At 40.0% G+C, this 21,874-nt stretch overlaps 1 protein-coding gene across 4 annotated transcripts in view; it reads right to left on the reverse strand.

The window, feature by feature from the left end:
* Nucleotides 1-2,882: 2,882 nt before the first annotated feature.
* LOC129775415 (uncharacterized) overlaps nt 2,883-21,874 on the reverse strand; it is a 39,980-nt gene continuing 20,988 nt past the window's right edge. For all 4 annotated transcript variants that reach the window (XM_055780155.1, XM_055780154.1, XM_055780157.1 and 1 more), the window contains 8 exons: nt 17,546-17,781; nt 17,404-17,489; nt 16,901-17,340; nt 12,689-12,935; nt 11,532-12,623; nt 11,120-11,470; nt 10,745-11,058; nt 2,883-5,240 (listed from right to left, as the gene is read on the reverse strand). In XM_055780155.1, the coding sequence (XP_055636130.1) occupies nt 4,409-5,240; nt 10,745-11,058; nt 11,120-11,470; nt 11,532-12,623; nt 12,689-12,935; nt 16,901-17,340; nt 17,404-17,489; nt 17,546-17,781 (3,598 nt within the window). In that variant the 3' untranslated portion in view covers nt 2,883-4,408. The remainder of the gene's footprint in view (nt 5,241-10,744; nt 11,059-11,119; nt 11,471-11,531; nt 12,624-12,688; nt 12,936-16,900; nt 17,341-17,403; nt 17,490-17,545; nt 17,782-21,874) is intronic.

Genomic DNA, 21,874 nt, shown 5'->3' on the forward strand with positions numbered 1-21,874 from the left:
GTATAGTTGTGTTGGCTCAAACCCGTGAAAATCTCATTGCGAACCCAACAGCTTTCGGGTTGAACCTAGTGCGAAACTAGGTTGAAACTAAGTAAATAAAAACGTTTTGACAGCAGTTAATTGGCACTGGGGTTGAACCTGAACAAAAACGAACTCACTATAAGTTATGACCAAAAGAGGGAGTCTATGTAGAGTTTTCCAAATGTCTAAACGAAAGTGTCCTCTTACCGACGAATTACGCCAGAACTACCCCTTTTTCATAAAAGAACTTGAGGATAACCAACGCTGCATATATGATTCATAAGTGGCTCAAAGCGGTATTAGCATTTTTTTGAAACAGAAGTTTGAAATCAACAATGAAATATTAATACTGATTAGGAAAACTAATTAGGAAAAGCATATCCAAACACCGAAAAATTACCAGAATACTCGATTGGCATCCACTTTCATAGTTCCATGCTGAACTGTGTGGTGCAGAAGTCATACCGCTCAGAAAATTTTTATTGCAGAAGGAGCTCTTGCGTTTCATACCCGTGGCTTGTACTTCGGTACTATTACACTTGTTGTTTGATGACTTTGAAATCGCCAAAAATCATCTGTGCTCGTAAAAAGACAGAAGCCCTTATCTCCGGAATATTTTCATGGATCGCCTGAGAAATATGTTAAATGAATAAATTTCACATGTTTTCTTTATTTACATCTCAAAGAATCTCAATGGTTTGGTCATAATCGTACCTGTGACAAGTGTCCTGATTTTCTACTCCGACCGGATGGTATCCCTAAACTTGATGATTTTTTCATACTACCAGCTCCACTCCACAGCAAAGGAGTTGGACATCCTGTGGCACTTTGTGTCCGCCAGATACAGCCGATCTGGTATTTACAACATCCTCTCCCTGTCGCTCCTTAAGCCGGGAGATCGAAGCAACCGGCCAAACGGTGAATGAGAATCTGGCCAAAATGGACATTTTTATGTGGAAGCGTCAGACGAGACCGGCCGTGGAAAACTTCTTTCCGGCGAAAGAAGGGAAAAAAAAGAAGAAGAAGTTTCACTGGTGAACAACTTCTTTTCGTGCTCATAATGAAAGACGAGATGTACTTGATACCAAGGAAAGTAGAGTGGAAGGTAAAACGTAATGTCAGAATTGCCGTTCGGACGTATCCCGTAAGTTTGAACTTATTTACATAGATGGTATCCAAACAACACTAAACATTGACTACAGTTTCGCCGGCACGGTTGATTGTCTTTATGAACCAGCACAAAAAACAAAGCTGCAAATTATGCGCCAGTGGCGATACCACGATCAAAGCACTCCCTGAATCACATTAGCCGAGCCAGCTGGCGGAAGCATATGCATAAAGGTTACTAGGTTACTATTTTCAGAATGGCCAAAATAGAGAGATAGCTGACTCCCGAAGCCTCGGAAAGGTAAAAGAACACGTCGACATACGTGTTTTCATCGGCCATGATTGAGGTTCCGGCCAACTTCCGTAAGGCCGTCCGGCGCTTCATTTGCGATACTTCATCAAACAACCCTGCCTCTTCCTATCAAGTATACACTAGTTCTTCCGGGTTATTCAACACGTTAAGCCCCGACCGAGCTAGAGAACCAAAGATGAACTTTTCGTCTGAATCGGATCAATAGGGAACTTTTATAAAAATCATTTTCCAATTTTTTTCCTGTCGTTTCCAGTTGGTACTCTCTAAACAGTTTTTCTCCGTGACTTGACAGTATCGTGGTATTCATATAACACCGAGTTCATCAAAGTTGTCACGACGGATAACTCTTCTGCATTCTACACGCACGGTGGTAGCCGTTATAACGTTGTATATAATTCACTTCGTTTTCGCCGTGAAGTGACGTTCGTGATCGGGCCCATAGTCAACCATTTTGTGGCGGCGACCTTTTTGAATTTCTGTGTTCTCCAAGTCAAGCTATTCAACTATTTTTTAACCCTTACGCTACGAGCGACGACTTGTGTGTACGAGCGTCGCCTATATACGAGATCAGGGTGATACTGCAAATCGATCGTACCAGCGCGATATGCATACTTTTCGGCGCAGTGCTCCGTTCAGTGGTAGCACTCCGATGGAGCACACTGTCGTAGCGAAAGGGTTGACGGCGGCAATCGTATTTTTCACGATCATGGAATACGTAGTTTTTTTGATAACGGTAAACATAAAGGTGTGTTCCAAATTTAAGATCAACAGGAACGGGGTCAAATTTGGATTCCGTGGGACAACCCCACAGACATTCAAATCTACCGTACAAATAATGAAACAAGCTGAATGAAACCATTTCAAAAAGTAATTGACTGTTTTGGGACTGCGGTTATCTTGGATTTAATTTTTTCAAGATCTACTGTATTGTGCTAGCCGAGCACTTTAATTTGATAGTCATATTGATGGGGTTTAGAGAAAATATGTAATCTGCCATTTCATAGCGGCCGCCTTCTTGGATTTTCAAGATCATGGAGTACTTAGTTTTAAAATGACAGCAGAGGCAAAGATGTGTTCCAAATTTCAAATCAATTGGTCAACATGAAGGGGGGTTAAATTTCTATTAATATGGGACTGCGCTACAGACAAAGTGACAAAGCTACAAAGTTACAAACGTACATACAAACAAGTAAAGCTGAATGAAACCGTTATTTTTTTGAAATCTCAGAGTTCCCCCTTACATGGAAGGAATCGTCATAGGAATCTCTGGTCACATCAGAATCTTCGGATCGGAGGTGTAAGTGCATATTCCCAAGAAAAAAATGCTTCAGCTGGATCTCAATGCAAACTTGTGTTCGTCGGATATGCAGATGTAGGCAAGACGTACCGTTTTTTTAACAATGGCGTTTCTTTCAGTGGCAAATGCGCCAGTTAGCAAGCATTTGATCGCAAACTGTTCATCGCATGATGAATTTATTAGTTTCCCATGAATTTCGGTCTACAAAGAAATTTTATTCATAGATGATGGTAGTTTTACGGGGGGTTTCTATCCCTTTATGTACACAAAAGAACATGTGCCCATGGCAAACTGTCCCTTAGCTGCTAGAAGTGATGCTGTGATTTTATGTGTCAAATACAAGCTAAAACACATGGAAGTTTGTTTATCTGTATAAATAAGATTCATTTTGTTGTTTGCAGAGAATGTTGCGTACTTTTGTTTGTCTTTGGCATTTATTGTATTGCAAATAAAATCAATACCTGTACTAAAACCACAATTAGATTATTAAAATGGAAATAAGTTTTGTTAAAGGTAAATAAATGTACTTTCAGAATGTTATTTTGTCGTAATTATGAATGTAGAGAGCAAAATTATTATTTCGACATCTTAGAAGTAGCTTTTCGTAGGTCTTTTCTTAAAATAATGTTCTAGTTATTTAAATGTCCGCCTTACGAAGCTAGATTGCAGATGAATTTTAACGTGTTCGTTTTGTTGCTACTCTAGTCCGAGAAGTGATTTTGTATTAAGTATGTCTTAACTATTGAGGTTATTGTTTCCTTTTTATTCTTTTTATCAATTACGTAGGACAATTTATTATTTTTTAGAGAATCGTTTGTGTGTGTGTACTTCTTGAAATGGAGGAATGATGAAAGGATGGACTTTGTTGGAATATTTCAATCAAAGATAATACGTGTTATGCTTTTCATTTCGTACGCAAAGCAAATCGATTTTGAAACGAAGCAAGCAAACTGAGAGAAATTACTGGTTTATAAGAAATTTGAATACCGGATCGAAAATATCGTCATCGCTATTTTCGTTACAATCTAGTTACTATTATTGGCAGATCAACTGTGCTTTTCACTAAATATATAAAAAATCTATCTTTATCAATTTTCCATTATACTAACTTCAATTTAACCTAGCTGTACATTAGTTGATTTGGTTCGCGTTAAATAATAAATGCATTCAACATTAATGTATATTAAGAACATCAAGCATTGACTGCTCATCGAGTTTATCAGTGAACTGTTATTATGCAATGCTATCTGTCAACAGCAAGTAATGAAAGCATCTATATTTAAATATTATTGAACTCAAGTTTTTCCAGCGTTGAGTGGTGACTTGTTAAACTATAATATACAATTAAAGGACGTTCACAAAAAAGGCCTGATGTCCTAACTACGAAAGTGCATCAATAAGTAAGACTAGACATGTAAGGTATCAATTGTGATTAAAATGACTTAGTGAGTATATAGAGAACTAAAGAAAAACAAACAAAATCATCGGTAAAACAATATCAAATATAATAAATAATGAAACAATGCACTGAATACAAACAATGTGTTTGAAACACATTCTCAACTTGAGGGCTCATCCATTGGCCGGAAAAAGTAAATATACTTTTTTTATCACAAACACCATTTTTATGCATATACGATTTTTATCATAAGCAATTAGTCATTCAGCTTTCAAACTGTAGTTCCGTAAGCAGCACTGAAAACAGCTCTAGAGCTATCGGTGTCCAGAGAAATATCTTCTGGACTGGCCAAATCAACGCGAATCTGTTCAAGCAACGCATCATTTTGGGAAGTAGTGCTGGCACTGTTCAAGTTAACATGGCCCCCACTGGTATTACTGCTATATGTGTAGCTGGTATTTCGACGACGAGCAGCCAGCGCCGACTGGTTCCCATTGGTAGTTCCCCAATTTCTTAGCGTCCAATGGAAGTGCGTTGGTGCGGATGGTGTTACATCTACATCCACTTCAACGGCACTGCGCCCTCCAACAGTTTTTATATTGTCCAATTCACCCGGAGCGGCCGGAATAATTATCGTTACTTCTCGATTGGTACAAGGAAGTGTCTCACTGGCACCGGCCATCATATCCATACTGTCCTTGGTCCCAGAGTTGGAAGAATTCTGTGAGTCCAACGAATCGATGCTGGAGTCAATTGCAGCTAATCCATCGACGCTTAGCCCCGCAGAACGATTCGCTTCCCCACCGGCCTCCCGGAAGCGTGTAATTGCCTCCAAATCACCCTGACATTCCTCGATCGATCTTAAAATATCCCAGCAAATGTCCGACTCGATCGGAACGGGGTGGTCTGAGTCTCTGTTATAAATTGATATGGCTATGTGAACAGGATGCGGTATCGGCAACGGAATCAACATTTTCTCAGCAGCATGCTTCATCGCTTGTTTTCGCTTCCACGGCTTCCAGCTGCTTTGTGTTGATTTGGGCGTTGGAATGGGCGAACGTCGGGCCCTTACACGTGGCGTCGTCAATCCAGATGAAGTGTCACTTGAATAGAAAACGTTTTATTATGATTAAACAAATTCGGAAAAGTGAAATTTAAATTATGATGTTAACATGAAAATTGCGCTGTTACGATTAATTGAGCTAGAAATGAACGGAGTGTGATAAAAAACGTATCAGTTCATTACGTTGTAAAAAGTTAAAGGAGGGTTGAGTCCGAGACACATAGCTGATTACGTTAGGCATACGTTAGGTACGTAACGTATAAACCTTCCTTGGGCGGAGAAGAACACAAAAAATAGACAGCTCAAGTCGGATGATCCATTTTCGCCAAAAAATCCGATTCCTTGTGACAGACACTTCTCCACTTTTGCCGTTACTGCTGCCAACGTAGCTCGTACGGATGTTATTTTGCTGCTTTTTCGGGTGGTTCCTCTAATTTGTAGGGAAGGTTGCTTCACAGCTCTTAATAAACTGAATGCCTTTCGTTTTTATTCCGTTTTTTTATTAGAGAGTTTTTAAACTTTTCCAGTTCAATAGCCTGTAGCCCTAAAACGGGCCCTTGTAGAAAAACTTAACCTCAACCCCTCTCCATGTCTTTAGAAAGACAACTGAGGGGCTTAAAAGGAAAGGGATGTAAGTGATTTGATCGATTTCTCTTCATCAACATTTTCTTTAGTTGATAACTCAACTGTAAAAACGGTAAAAACATTTCAATTCGAGTTTGCTATAGAATCCGATAGATGATGTTCTGACCTATCTTCCACATTGTCAATCACAGCTGGGAATGTGTTGTGAAATGTGGTTGTGACCAAGGCGCTTTTATAAATGTATAACAGGTGAAGCATCATCATCACTCCAATAAGAAGGGGATTACGGTTTGTGGAGCGAGGGTTGTTTGTTTTGTTATTGCTAGGATACGCCATTTTTGCATTTTCACATGCGAGAGTAGTGGATGAACTGGATGAGAATAAAATTCTACAAAATCATCTCTTCTTTTTCACATAAATTCGCGAAAGCCGAACATAGTAGGCATCGTTCGAATAAGCATTGTGGTAGTTTGTAGAGAGCCGCCGGTAGCTGTTTGTAAACAATACCGACAGCAATTCCAATATGGCTAAAAGTGCATTTCATATTATTGTTTCACCTGGTATATATAGAGGCGCCTTGGTTGTGACCAAAAGAGAGAGTCGATGTAGAAAAATCGATTATGTCACTTATGGCGGGTTTACATTAGGGAGTCTCTAGCTATAGATGGATTTATTCACGTGAAAATAGGTGTAAATGGGTGAGAATAAATATGATACACTTATTCGAGGTATACATAACTTGAATAAATTCAGCATATGTAAACGCTTATGAATTTATCACTGGTGAGAAATCACTAGAGTTGGATGCAGTTCTACTTCAGGTGAATAAAGTCACCGAAAATATAAATATATTCATTATAGAAATTCACGCTAGTGTAAACGGTTGATGCGATTTCTATAAATCTCATCATATTTCTTCACATGAATTTATCACTAGTCTAAACCCACCCTTACACCCCTTTCATTTTGAGTCACTCAATTAATACCCGCTCAACGCTCGACAGCAAACGATGTTCACTCAACAATCACCAAAAGAGAAGTGAATGAATGCCTCTCGCTGCTAGGCCTCACCTTTTATGCAGTTCTGACCAGAGTCACCAATAATATTTTTCAAAAAACTGAAAGATTGCTCTTGAAAAAACTGAAAAAAACAGATCCTGTAAAACCGTTTTATTTTAGGAAGATTAACGATCTAGAACAATTTTTTGCTTATTTCAATGCTTGAGAAATAGAATTTCCTTCAAAATGTCGTTTCCCACCACTCGAACATGACTGTGAATTAGAATCTCTAGAAAATACGGTTCTAACTTGAAAAATCTCGTTATTGGTTTATGTCGATAAAAATGCTGATAGAAGATCGTCTGCTCAAACTGCTCAACAATGTGGTTAATTAAGGTGCATGAGGACATGGTTTCTGGTTATTAAAAAAAAAAAGAAATATTGTTTATCAATATATGAGGGGCTTAGAATGCAAGGGGTGTAAGTGACTAGATCGATTTCTCTTCATCAACTTGTCTTTAGTTTATAACTCAATTGCAAAAACGTTCCAATTTAAGTTTGCTATAGAATCTGATAGGTGAGGTTCTGACCTATCTTCCACATTGTCAAATACAGCTGGGAATGTATTTGAGGTTAAGCTATGACCAAGAGAGAGTCGATGTAGAGAAATCGATCAAATCACTTACACCCCTTTCATTCTAAGCCCCTCATATAAAATTGAAAAAGTATTGAAATTGTCAAATTTTGGTATTGAAAACTATTTCTCTCCATTTTGTTAATTTATTCTTTGGTACTTTTCTTCCTATATAACGCTTGTCCGAACCAAATTTTGGAAACACTTATATAAAAAACTGGATAATATTTGAAAAAACTGGAAGATTCAAGGATTTAACTGTTTGACTGGATCGAGAGAAACTGGAACATTGGCAACGCTGGTTCTGACTGACTAATGAATCGAAAGGGGTGGGGCTAACGATGCTGTTTTCGCTTCGCTGAACACCTAAATATGCCTATGTAAAAAATCTAAATCTAAAAGTTACACATCAGTAGAAAACCAAACGTCAAACTCATATTACATTGCATAGTTCCGTATCCTTATTTCACAAAGTGCAGATGCACTGGATATGATTGCTTTTGTGAATCGAACAATCCGAACGCGAAATTTGTTTTTTTGGATATGTGGGATTTTTTACTTGATTGATAGTTAGTTTCATAAAATAAACTATTTTCTTCAGTGTTAATATTTTTTTTTTCATTTAAAATGATACTACATCCCATTGAGAGAATAGATATTATTCACAACTTTTCGCCAATAAATCCGACCCATGGCTACAGTTCTCCAACTCCCAACCGCACCGATTCTTGCCAAGTCCTGTTCCACCTGGTCCAACCACCTCGCTCGCTAGGCTCCTTTCCTTCTTGTTCCTACCGGATTTGATGCGAACACCATCTGGGCAGGGCTGCTGTCCATCAATCCTGGAACATGCCCTGCCCATCGCACTCGTCCAGCTTTGACAACTTTCTGGATGCTGGGTTCGCCGTAAAGATGCGAGTTCGTGGTTCATTCTCCTTCTCCATACTCCGTTTTCCTGTACACCACCGTATATTGTTCTGAGCACTCGGCGTTCGAAAATACCAAGCGCTTGTGAGGCATCGTCCATGCTTCGTGCCCATAGAGAACAACCCAGTAGGCACGACTTCCATACATTATGCGTCTTCGAATTTCACGGCTGTTGTTGTTGTCAGTTGTTATCAACGCGCCAAGGTATACAAATTCCTCTGCCAACCCGAGCTCGTCGCCGTCGGTCACAACACTACTACCAAGAAGAATTCTGTTGCAATCAGTTCCTCCTGCTAGCATGTATTTAGTCTTAGACGCATTGATCCCAAGCCCAATCAGCCGCTTCGTGTTTCAGTCGGGTATGCAAGTCGGCTACCGTCGCATGTGTTCTTCCGATTATGCCCACGTTGTCAGCGAAGCAGATAAACTGACTAGACTTGTTGAAAATCGTGTCCCGCATTTTGAAGCTCCTTCTTCGCATAACACCTTCTAGCGCCACGTTGAAGAGCAGACAGGAGAGTCCATCGTCTTGACGAAGTCCCCTGTGAGTCTCAAATGATTCCAACAGCTCACCTGAGATCCGTACACTGCACCGCCGTTCATAATTGCCTGAATCAGTCTTGTCAGCTTTCTGAGAAAGACGTGTTCGTCCATGATTCTCCATAGCTGTCGTCGGTCGATTGTATCATATGCGGCCTTGAAGTCAACGAAGAAGTGGTGCTTAGGAACCTGATACTCGCGGCACTTTTGGGGGATCTACCTCAATACAAAAATCTGGCGCTGGTGTCTTGTGTTATTGACGACTAACAGTTTAGAACACAGTTTAACCATCACCAGATAGTGGTCTGAATCGATGTTAGCGCCACGATAGGTTCTGACGTCGATGATATCCGAGAAGTGTCGCCGTCGATCAAAACGTGATCAATTTGTGTTTCTGTTTGCTATGGTGATCTCCAGATGCAGCAGTATTGGAGGCTGTGCTGAAAGAAGGTGCTACGTATCGTCGTGTTCTTGGAGGCAGCGAAGTCGATAAGTCTTAGGCCATTTTCGTAGGTGCATTTTCTGGATATACCTCGACATGTGGAGCGGAGACAATTGAAAAGATGATTGACGATCACCATGGATGAGTAGGAGCGAAGACAACGAAGAGAAGAGAGGGGGAAACAAGGTAGATAGTTGAGTGGAAGCGGAGATAACAGAAAATTAATTCGAAATCCGATGATTGCATGAAAGCGATTAGTTTAGAAGAGTGACAGTGGAGGTTTGCGGGTTTTCAGAGTAGCGCTTTTTGGGGTGGTTTGACTCTTCTTCGGAAAAAAAAAATCGAACGGCGTTCGACGTCTCGTGGCTTCACTTCATACGACACCCAATGTCCTATCTTTCGGATCATTCCCATTGCTTTTAAACGATCGGATATGGTTTGCTGAGCTACTCCAAGTGTATCTGCATGTTCTTGTTGCGTTTTTGACGGATCGAGTAAAGCTTGCATTTCTTCATCTTCAAACTTTTTTGGCGGTCCGGACATTATGCGTCTTCCAAGTCAAAATTACCACTTTTAAACCGTGCAAACCACGTCTGACACGTTCGCTCAGTTGGATCATGGTCACCATAAACTCCCACCAAAATGCGATGAATTTCCGAAGCTTCGCCATGTTGCGCCATCTGTTTTAAACCCGAAGAAACTTACCAGTACGCCTAATAATATATAATTATTGTTTTATGCCGAGCGTTCGAAAAATCGAACAGCAATTTCGATAATTTTTCATGACTTTGGAAAGCAACCATATGGTAAGATTCTGGCATCAATTGATAGCTTCGTCTATTAGCTAAAACTTACTATCAATTTCTTCAAATTTGCATCAATTCATTGGGGTTAAACATCGGTTTAAAGCAATTGTGTGCGAAAAGTACATAACCTAACAAAAAACAAAACCTTACAAAATTTAAAAATATGTAAACTTTTCAACAATATTACTTTGATAAATAATCACGCATTGTGATGCAAGAACAAAAATGTAGATTTGGCCAATATTTTTGTTTGGTGCTTTTTTGATTTTTTGTCATTTTCCGGAAAACGGAAGAACGGAAAAAAACAATTCTTGAAGATTGGGATTTCTTTAACGCCAATAATCAAAATTACACCAATGAGGTTTGTTGAAAAAATAACTTTTACAGCTTGATTGTTAATGGGTTAATACTTTCTGAGTCGTTCAACAATTTATATCTTTTAATTGTAAGATTTTCCGTCCAGATTTAATACGAAGTAATGAAAAGTAGAACAGATTTCATCAGAAACAAGTATTTTAAAAATAAACATCTTTCCAACTTCTAGAACACTAATTAGATGAAATGAAATGTTATCAAACCGATCGAAAAATTCACAAGCAAAAAATACTTACTTCCTTTTCTCAGCCCTTCTAGAATTAATCATAACTCTTGACCGAGGATTGAAAGCGGAAACCTCCAGATATGGCGAATGGACCTGTATATTTCCACGAGGCGCATAAACGTTTCCCAACAGGTCTGGACCATTGATGCCCATAATGTCGCTCGTGTTTTGTACCATCTCCGTGTAGCGCGACAAATCCAGCTGCGAATGAGGCTCCAACTTGAACTGAGTATCGTTATCTGCCATTGGTGTCAAAAAGTCCAAACTGAAGATATCGGCGTACAGCAATCCTGCTAACCCTGCCCAATCACCCACTGAGAGTCCCTAAAATTAGAAAGAGAAAACATTGGAAGTAAAAAAAAAATAAACAATACAAAACCAATACCTTGGCATCCCAAAATTCGTCCTCACTGATTGAGAGTCTTGCTATCACATGAGATGGGTAAAATTTCTCCAACATATAAGCGGATTGCTGAATAACAATTTTCAGTTCCATCGTATTCAGCTTTATCCTCGACTTTACAGCGGTGGTCAGTCCGGTTTGTAAGTCACGCCGTCGCTTCTCCAACTTCTCGTGTAGTGATGTCATTAGATCTTGGCCCTCTCGTTCGAGCTGCCGATAGGGGCCAACCGATTTGGAAAGCTGTGCCGAAAAGGGCCCGAAACAAGCTTCCACAAACTGACTAAAATCCTTCTGTGGCTGGCAAATAACTGTTTCCATTGAGTGCTGATAGGCCTATGATGCAATAAATGTTGAAAATAGTTTACATCTCAAGCATGAATTGGATAGTTCATACCTGTAATTCATCCAGCTCCATTTTTGCTTCGAAAGCCGCCAGGGCTTGCTCGGGTTTAATAGAGAAGTAATAGTCCAAAGCCAGCCCAGGTCCAGCGATGCGTTTTACGGCAAAACTGTCACTCGCAGGAACCCGTCCGCATTTCTTGATAAAAAGATGGAATGTCATGGCATCCCAGATCAACCGTAACCAGTATCGAGCGACTCCTAGGAATAAAACGATCACTGACACTGTCGGACAAATCAAAGCAATAACCATCAGTGCAGCTAGTGGTTGCAGCAAGCCTTGTATCAAAATATTCCAACCAACCGCCTCCATGAATATGCAATAACGATTCCGACGACTTTCATCAGGACAATCCAAATCATAGACTAACATCATGTACATATGGAGTGTGACAGTAATGAATGGCATCCACAGTGGAGCAGCGATAGCAAACGCGATGCTACTAATGCTAACACTGATACACAACAACGGAAAAAGTATGAGTATAAGCAGAGATCCGAGAAACCCTTTTATAAAATAATTGTACAGTCTGTTCAAATGCCTTGTCATTCCTTTCCCAACAAATCCGGTGTCCGGCTCAGTTTCAAAGTGTGTCCTCGCTTTCGATATGTGTCTCCACAGTTCTACCAATCTTGAGCACATTGTTGGAGTAATGCTGGTTTTCCTAGGGAAAAGTGTCCCATTCACCTGGGACAACTCTAAATCGGCCATGAATGGTTTGACGCAAAACAGAGCGCGAAGTCCAAGTGGACTACACCACGGTACAATTATGCCCAGCAGAAACATAATGTTCCATGTCCAAGTCCAAGTGCGCTGGAACAGGTTCAGCAAGCGCCACATTGGCCACCGCGTGCTCGTTGAGCGAACAAGCTCTTTTTCCACCAGAAACACTGGCTGGCTGGGATCTGATCGAGGGGTAACTATTGAGGTGGCTTGCTGAGTGATAACAGTTGGTATAGCTTCGGAATGTCCTTGGAAACTACGACGAATAATCCATGATCTCGGTGACCATATCCTACATGCCCATTGAAAGTTTCGCGTGGGTGTTTTTGCGTTTTTCAACTCCTTCAGCAGAACTGGTTCACGCTGAGAGTATGCAGAAAAAAAGTTTTGAATAACATATTCTTGAAACATATAATTTATACCCTTACCTCTTTCATGAATGCTAGATCACGACTGAGAAAATACACCGTCTGGTGTAAATTATGCTTCTGTGCTATTTTGAGCGCCTCTTCATGGGCACCCCACGTAATTTTGGTTAATTTCGTTTGCTCACAGGCTTCAAGCTTCGCGCGCAGCCAGGGCGATATACGAGATAAAACTAAGTGTTGTTCCTGCAACTGTTTTCTCTGTTCATCGCGAGATTTCTTCAGCTCCTTCTGTATTTTATCGACAGCTCTGAAAAATATACAATATTTGAACAGATTGTTGAGAGAATCCCCCTGAGTAACTCCTTTTTCTTAAACAAACTGTCCTCAGCTCTACACCCCATCTACATTTTGTCAAATACATACCGCAAATTTGTGTTTTAAAGAAAGTGCTGTATTTATCATAAATTCATATTATCGCCTTCGATCGCGATCAAATTTTTGAAGAAAATTGAGCTCTTTTGGCACTAGTCGTGCTGCGACTTTTCTCATAAAGATCGGTCTCGAGATGAAGAATAGAAGGTGGGAAGATTCACGGGTTTTGGTTGTGTTGAACTTTGATTGTGTTAGTAGCCAGGAAGATAGGAAGTTCACATACCAGTTAGGCGGCGGTGACACTGGATGCAGAAAAGTGGTCGTACGAATTGTATGCAATAGTGAAAGGAAACAACCACATTGAGTTGTATTGGTGTGGTTACATTGCTTCCCCCTTGCTTCTTTCGAATTCGTCAGCTTCTATCGAACAAAATTGTTTGTTTCTATTCGTACAATCAAATTTACGTGCGTACTCCTATCCAAACTAACCTTAGCCTTACTCAAATGGTACAAAATTGAATGTGTCAACGAATAACGTTGAAAGAGGATATACAGAAGCTAATTACAGATTTCCAAATCATATTTTTCGCATCATGAAAAAAAACGAAACATATCACGAACTAAAATGTTTAATTATTTCTTTGATTTCAGATATAGTATTCTAATGTCTACTATGTTTGGATTCTAGAGCAACTTCATGGAAGTTTGACATTTGTAATTACAATTTTACTTTTTCACAATTAAGGTGCTAAAAATTTCAGTCGTCTAAAACTAAGACGCAAGCGGAAAGTTTTTCGTCTCAAATGTTTATCCGTCAAAGGAACAAAAGATTGTATGACTCTGACTTTGTTCGTTTACGTTTTTGGTCGACGTAACGAGAAGTAAAATTGAATTGAAATTATGTTTAGAACACTTCAAAAACACTGAAATTTCAGTTTCTGTTAAAATGTCGGGCCCTTGTGATTTTGAACGCTAGTCTCATGACAGATATTTAATTCACGGGCTAGCTCTCTCAAACAGTGTTGCCACATTTTCATCTGTACCGGAAGTTGTTAAAATATTTTTCATCTGTACTTTTTCATCCAAAAATCTGAACCATCAAAATATTTATTGCAGAAAAATGTTCTATTTCATTAACATTTTTTGTTGGCAGACTTATCTCACTTCTTAACTAGGCGAACTTAGCCAGAATATTCGCCTGCACCCGGGCTTCTGAATGCCAAAGGGGGTCTAGGCTCTGCGGAATGCACGCATCTGCATGCTCGTGCTTTTTAGTCCTGACCGAGGAATTGTCGGACAATCGCGCAGGTGCTAAGGATGACCGACTTTTGGATGCTGGCCAATTCCTTCTCTATGTTCAACACCTTTAGCGCTTCCAGAAGAGTCTTCGAGACAATTCCAGTTCCAGAGAGAACGACTGGAACAATTATTGGGACCTCTCTTAGCCCCTACAGTGCCTTGAGTTCCACGGCCAATGGACGGTACTTACAAATTTCGCGACCGTGGGTCTCTTCCAGATTTTGGTTCAGCGAAATAGCGACATCGATGCGAAATAGCGAATCCCGGTGAGCTGTCGGCATCCAAGGTATTTGTACGATTCGCCACGAACCATGTCTTCTATCAACTCGCCGTCATAGACCTCGTAGCCTCCGGATTCTTATCGAGGCCGAACTCCATGCAGATGTCCCTGCTTATATCTTCGACAACCCGGATAGTTACACCTATACGCTGACGTGAATCAGCGTAGATCTTGAGATCGTGATCGTCCATGTAAAAGGTATGGGTCACTTCTTCATGGGCGCCGTCATTATACCTTATTTTATGGCCATGACCGTTTCTATTGAGCGTCCTACTGAGAGGGTTCGGTGTCAGACAAAACCAAAGCGGGCTGAAAGAGTCACCTTAGAATATCACCCTCTTTACCTGCAGTGTTCTAGACTGCAACACATTTTCCCCATCACTAAGGTGCAGAGATGTGCTCCACTGCCTCATCGCATGTTGCAGAAACCTAACGACGACGGGATCATTTTTATAGATCTCCGATACCCGGACGGGAAATGAGTGAGGTATGGAGCAATAAGCCTCACTATAGTCGATATACGCCATGCTTAGGTTCCGCTAGTTATATACCGACTGGTCGACTATGGCTGCATCGATGATGGTCTCTGCAGTCATGCGTATTTTTCCTGCATCCTTCTGCTCTTCTGCGATGATGTGATGTTGTTCGCAGTGGGCAAAAACTTTGGCGGTAATGATGCTGCTCAGTATTTTGTACAGACTCGATAGGCACGTTATCGGTCTGTACTTTGGTGGGTTCGATGTGTTGCTGTCTTTCGGGAGGAAGGTGGCGCCACGGGTGGCGAATTCAGGAAGGTTGTGTGGGTCACGCAGCACCTTGTTGAAGCACTCAGCTATATTTGGATGTGCGAAGGTCAGCTTCTTGTGCCAGAAGTTCTGCACACCAACACCTATTTTAATTATTTTTTTTTGTTATTTTTTTTAACATTTTTTGTTTTCAAAATATTACATTTATTTACTAACCTAAGCCTGGGATCATTAAAATCGACTCTCTCTCTCTCATTTTCTTGATCAGGTCCACGAAAAAACTGCTACAAACCCTTTAAAAAAATATCTGCGTTCGCCACTTATTGTTCTGATAGTTTCTTCTGCTGCCATCCCAACATAATTCTTGCCGCTTTTCAAATGATCTTCAAATTCACAAGCATTGGACATTGAAACAACGAAAGATTTCTCGCAGATATTATTGAGAATGGCTAGATTAAAATCTTTCAGCTCTTCATGTAGCATCGTGAAATCAGGGTTTTCAAACTGTAACAAACAAATCAATCTGTTGATCTGGAAAAAATAAACTCCCAAAAGCAACAGAGGTTATGTGATTAAACCTTTGAGGATAGTAAATATTCTGTAAGCAGTCTGATTTTTATCACAGTTATACTGAAAAGTTTTTCATCTATATTACCACTTTCAAAAATCTCTATCGCAATCCCAAGTCTCAAATTACTCATTTGTTTGATGATTTTATACAAACTCTTGCTAAGCTTTGACTGCTTCAGCTTTTAAAAGTTTCGAGCTCCCCTATTGACCAAATGAATTCAAGATTGTGTTAACCGTATCATTGCTTTGTCGATTTAGATGTTTAGCAAAAAATCTTCGACCGTTTACGAGGAGTGAGGCATGGTAAGAATATTAAAATTCAAGCGAGATGTCATTTTTATTCTCAGATGAGCGATTTTTGCTCAGCAGAGATTCCTTTACGGAGTATTTTCATATTTAAGTATTCATTCCCCATTGTAAAAAAACTGAAAACGCTGTCAATACTTTTTTGATGCTTGTTAGTTTGGAAATGTTTTTGGAATTCAACATTGCAGCAGCCTAGAGAGTCCAATCATCGAAATGAATTCTCGGCCTTATGTGTTTTACCAACTCCACGTGTTCTTAATGTATTACCACAGAAAATCTGTACCTATCTTTACTTTGCTATAAAAAACTGTAATCTTCACCGTACAGAACCTGTACCAAAAAAAACCAAAAAATGTGTACCTTTCCAGAAAAATTTGTACGTTTGTCAACACTGGTCATCAGGTGGGTTGAAAGTTATGGCTTCCGTTTTAACTCACCCCGAGTTTCAACTTGCCCCGGTGTACTTTAATGAAATAATGGATAGTAAAATATTTTTCATTTTATTTGTTCAGAGCTTGAAAAGGCGTCTGGAATTCGTATCTCTACACTAGAATACTCCCTTAATGAAAAACGTAGTCCTACGTCAAAAAAAGTGCAGCGGGGAGATATAAACTTACAAATTCCCGATGTAGATTTGACAGAATGTATCTCCAGGATATTCAAGAACAATTCATAATCAACTTATGCATGATTACTCACTTATGCATGATGACCACAGACTGTGCTTGCTGTACAAGCAATTGTGGAATATTTTCGCCTAAATCAGCCAGATCGCCGTTTGCCAGTATAGACGTGTAGACTCGCTGCAGATATTCCTTCATTACGGCATCATTCACTTCTTCCTCTATCTCTGCGTCGGTCATTTTGCGCTCTCGTAGCTCCGCAATCAATCTCTCGCGGAAATGTAGGAACCATCCGCGAGTTTCTTTCTCCAAAATTCCCACCAAAATGGGCAGTGCCTTCCGCATGATGTCTTTGGAGAAAAGTCGCAAATCAATATCCTGTCCTTTTGGCGTTAGGTACAAATAAGGTATAGGCTGTGCTTGCTGACAGTTGACATCAAATTTCTCCATTGTGGCTCTGCGAAGTTGATGTCTTACGTAGCCACACAGGGCATCCATGCAATCCTCGTATTCACTCTACAAATCGTTAAAGAGATGATGGTAGATTAAGATAGCAAACACTCAATATCCTATACTCACCCTACACACTAATTCGGCTACCAAAAAACGGCATCGTTCTTCTTTGATTTTATTATCTAGATTTTGTGCCAGCAGAGATGGAACACCTACGTTCGAAACAGATTAGGTAACTATATCTTCCGGACGAAACTCATTTTCTCACCTATTATCATATCAGCTAGTTTGATGAGACCCCTCAAAAGTGCGCGAGCTGCGTGGGCAACTGAAAAGAAGTGACCAAACAGTCTTAGCTTGGCAGTGATAACCAAGAAACGCGCGGACATTGCCAAATCTCCAAGCAGCGAAGCTCGCGTACGTTCGGATCCTTTCTGTAGAAACTGAGACAACCTCCAACGGTGCATTTGTCCGGGAAAGTTCAAGCTGGGAACTTCAAACTCACTGAAAAACAAACACAACCAATCTACTTATAGTCGTGTAGGAATAACAGCATGATCGAGAACTACACTGATATATTTTTTTGAAGGTAACATACACTAAACTTTGCTATCGATAACTACGTTTAGAATCTAATTAAATGAACCCCATAGTATCTATGATTAATTTGTATTCATCGTGAATTTATATATATTAAGTCGTCCTCCAAATGCAGTCTTTGAATAGATTCAATCCTCTCATTTCATTGACAACATTTACCATTATTTTGATAGTAAACTGTGATGAGTGCATTTCCACTAAACGATTCAACTAAAAATGTGTAATGCAAATATAACCACAATGCTATCTGAGTGCCATACTCAACGGAAAAAGAAAGCGATCACATTCAATTCGAAGCAATAACAGCCGGAAGATATCTGTTCTGATCAATTTTTAGCCTCTTTCTAAGTTTTTCAGAAAAAACCATCTGTGTACGCATTTCAATAATGCCGCAATATCAAATTACAGAAATTACAAAACACATCACAAATCACATCAATTTTACATTTAAATTCACATAGTTTACAATTATTTTGTTTTCTTCATTTCGAAACCAAATTGTTCCCAAGGGCTTGCTCCACTTTTTGTTGTTGGTTGGATGGCAAGAATGTCCAGGGGCCTGGTTTCTGTGGCCGCAAATCATTATATGACCGCTCTTCCTCGCTAAAAGTTTAAACTCTCTCCCTCTGCGGCCCACTCGCCAATAGCTCTGGTAGTTGTCTGCATCCTGATGTGTGGAATTTATGCGTGTCTCATACCACATCCAGGAGAATGTCGTTCGCGTAGACAAATACGAATACTCCCCTCGGCAGGACCTGGAACAGGCTGCAATTTGAAAGACGATAGAACGGACCCTTGAGGTACCCCAGTCTTCTCGTGGAAACTTGTGGAGCTGGTGTTTCCTATTTTGACCTTGAAGATCCGATTTGTTGAGAAGCTCTGAATAACATGCCGTCTACAGTCCAATCTGCCAACGTTTTGAAAACTAGCGGGATTCACGTACTATCATCTATCATCTTCCCAAGGATCGCAGCGTATGAGTTGGTGAACACACCAGGTCGGTAATCCAATTTTCTGTTTTCGAACAGAAAGGTGACCAGACGTCTGTTCGTCTCCTCTCTAGGGTCATAAATGTACAGAAGATCAAGGAAATCGTCCAGTAGGTTTGCAGCAGCTGGACATTGAGTACGATTGAGATCTTACTTTTGTTACTTTTTACTTTGTTGGTCGACGGACCGTTCTCCGGTCTAGGGCCTAACAAATTAGAGATGTCCAGCTTCGTCTGTCTTGGGCAGGCGTTCTCCAGTCACCTCGTACACCAGCAGATCGTGCATCCTCTTCCTACCACGAAGTCGACGGCCTCTTCCTGGTTCTCTTCTGATGATAGTTTTGGCGGCTCTCTCATCAGGCATTCTGGCCACTTGTCCAGCCCACTGAAACCTGCCACGCTGTATGTGATCGTTCTTATAACGCTTATCAGGAATATTTTTTTAATTTTTTATTTGAGACTTTCAGCCCCCTAATCGCCAAAAGAAAGGAACAAGGATCTTCGTTTTGGTTCCACAGTTTACGAGTTAAATTTGAAAATAGAGGTCGGCATCTTTCAGGAATGGATCGCCGCCGGATGCTGCCGCTGATGCCGTACAATATCCTGATTTCCTTATGATTTGGGCAGAAATCGATTATGTGTTCGCTGATTTTGACGATTCTGGATGCTATCGCCGAGTCGATTAAAAGAGAGGGAAGAAGGTTTACCCGCTTCAGCGCATATCGAGACTGCAGGCGTGGATGGTACTAGGCCAGAGGATTAATTATTTTAGCATCTTGTATCCGATGGGGCTTCCATCTTGACCGCTAGTATCGGTAGGTCGGTGGTGATTTGTTTACGTTTGTGGGGTTCATGCTCCTCTTGATAACCAAAGCCACGGAGAGCTGTAGAGCGGAGCTCTGTTTTGTGTGCCAGTTGTATTTACCGCCAAGGATTTTCTGGACGTTAGTTGGAGACACTCGGTGTACTCGGTGAAGAACCTAACTCCAGATCTAGGATCTACACCTCTCCAAGGTTGTTCTTCTTCTCTAGGAGTCTTGAACCACTGCGACCATTAGTTTGATCTATTGTAGTGCTCCAAGGTTGTTATTCTGTTCATTGACATTTCATTGCAGATTCGTTGATCTGACGTCTGTTTGACCTTTCAGATTTGGTCTCCATTTATCGTAGATGGCGGCGCTGGATCGTGTTTCGACAGGCATGGACGGAACAAGATGAATTCGGTTCATGATTGGGACTTCCGAAGTTGATTTGACAGCGGGGTGAGCTGATCTCCATCTCATTGACCGTGTGCAGTTCTTTTGTACCTGCGCTCTCGGTGATCGAACAAAATTGGAAAAAACGGAGTTCAGGTAGCGACGACCCACAGAGCCTCTCGATTCGACGGAGGGGAAAACTCAAGACTCGAAGAAAAAACATTCTAAAAAAAAGACAAAGTTCGATATTTGTACTTCGAATGTCAACATTCCCGAAATGTGAATGAAAATCCTCAAGTCATAATATTTATCCCAGACCGAACAATCTGACCTAAATCTACCATATCAACACAGAAAAACAGCGAATTCGTTACTGGAGTTCCTTGCAGTATATATCTTACGTTGTATTATTGCTGAGTGTGCAACCTTTTCAATCACGAGATATCATTTAATTTTTTGACGTAGAACTACGTCTTTCAGGAAGGGTGCCAAATCAGAAAACAGGTCACGTTTTTATGAAATAAAGTTAACGTTAATAACTATTTTCACTGTGAACGAATTCTCATGATTTGCATACCAATCGAATCGGAATTTTTCAAGATTTGTTTGATATGTTATGTATTACAATTCGGTAATCTTTAAACGGTTTAAATTCATGAAAACTGGAAGAACTTCCTTCTCATACATTTGTTCTGCCGATTTGTGTGCCAACCCTACCTGTATTTCGAATGCTTATAACTCGAACAAGATCGGAAAGATGTTTGCATCAATTGATAGGAAATATATTTCTACGCGTCTATCACAATTAATAAAATGTCGTTTTTCATTAGATGAACAATAGAATAACTGTAAAATGTCAAGCGTTATCTAAACGTCCTAACTGCCAAGGGTTGATTGGCCCGATTCACGGTTTCCCTTACACAGCAAATATACATGCAAGTCGAGGGTATTTTTGTTCCCACCGAGCTGTGTTTCCCTAACACGGACTTCAAAATTAATATGCAGGTCGGGGGTGTTTTTTGGTGTTGAGTACTTTTGTCACGACAAGCGAGTGTGTAGACCGGAATATGTTTCCCTAAAACGTACTTTTAAACTGAGAAGCCTGGGAAAATCGTCATTTCAGACACTAGATGTGAATGAACTTTCGCGGTTCGAGAACTACGTAAACATGAGATGTGTAATAATTTCAGAGGGAAATGTAAAATACAATGATCGTTTGACAATTCTTTCGTTCACATATTTTGGTAGTCCTAGGCATCATATCAAACGTAAAAATTTATTCGTAACGAAGAACATAATCTATTACAAAAATTTCGATGCATTCTAAAATAATATTCGAAGTGGTAAACAAATGGATTGCATAATATAATTGCGTAGTTCTACGTCGAAAATATGCGGTAGTGTCCTAGATACAACCCCTTAGAAATTTTTATTTAGTTTTTATTGAAAATTATACCAAATATACCAATTATACCAAAAATGCAATGATTTTCAAGACTTATTTCAAAATAACTAGCACTCTCCTATCCCGTTAGTGTGAGACAAAGATATGAATTGCCCTTCAATTAAAATATTGTATCGCTCCCAAATATTATCAATAACACTTGGTCGGTGTTCAGTCAGACCAGACTAAGTGACAAAATAAGAACAACTGAGTCAATAGTAACAATTAAAGCATTTCTTTACTTCTTTATTTTTACCTCACTTTTCTTTACTTCTTTTCCATTATGTAGCAAGCAGCCGGTCTTATGGCATAAATTTATTTTGAATGATCAGTAAAAACTTAGAATAGTATACAGTCAGAGTGGACCAA

This window comes from Toxorhynchites rutilus, chromosome 3 (genome assembly GCF_029784135.1).
Source record: "Toxorhynchites rutilus septentrionalis strain SRP chromosome 3, ASM2978413v1, whole genome shotgun sequence".
Classification (NCBI taxonomy): Eukaryota; Metazoa; Arthropoda; class Insecta; order Diptera; family Culicidae; genus Toxorhynchites; species Toxorhynchites rutilus.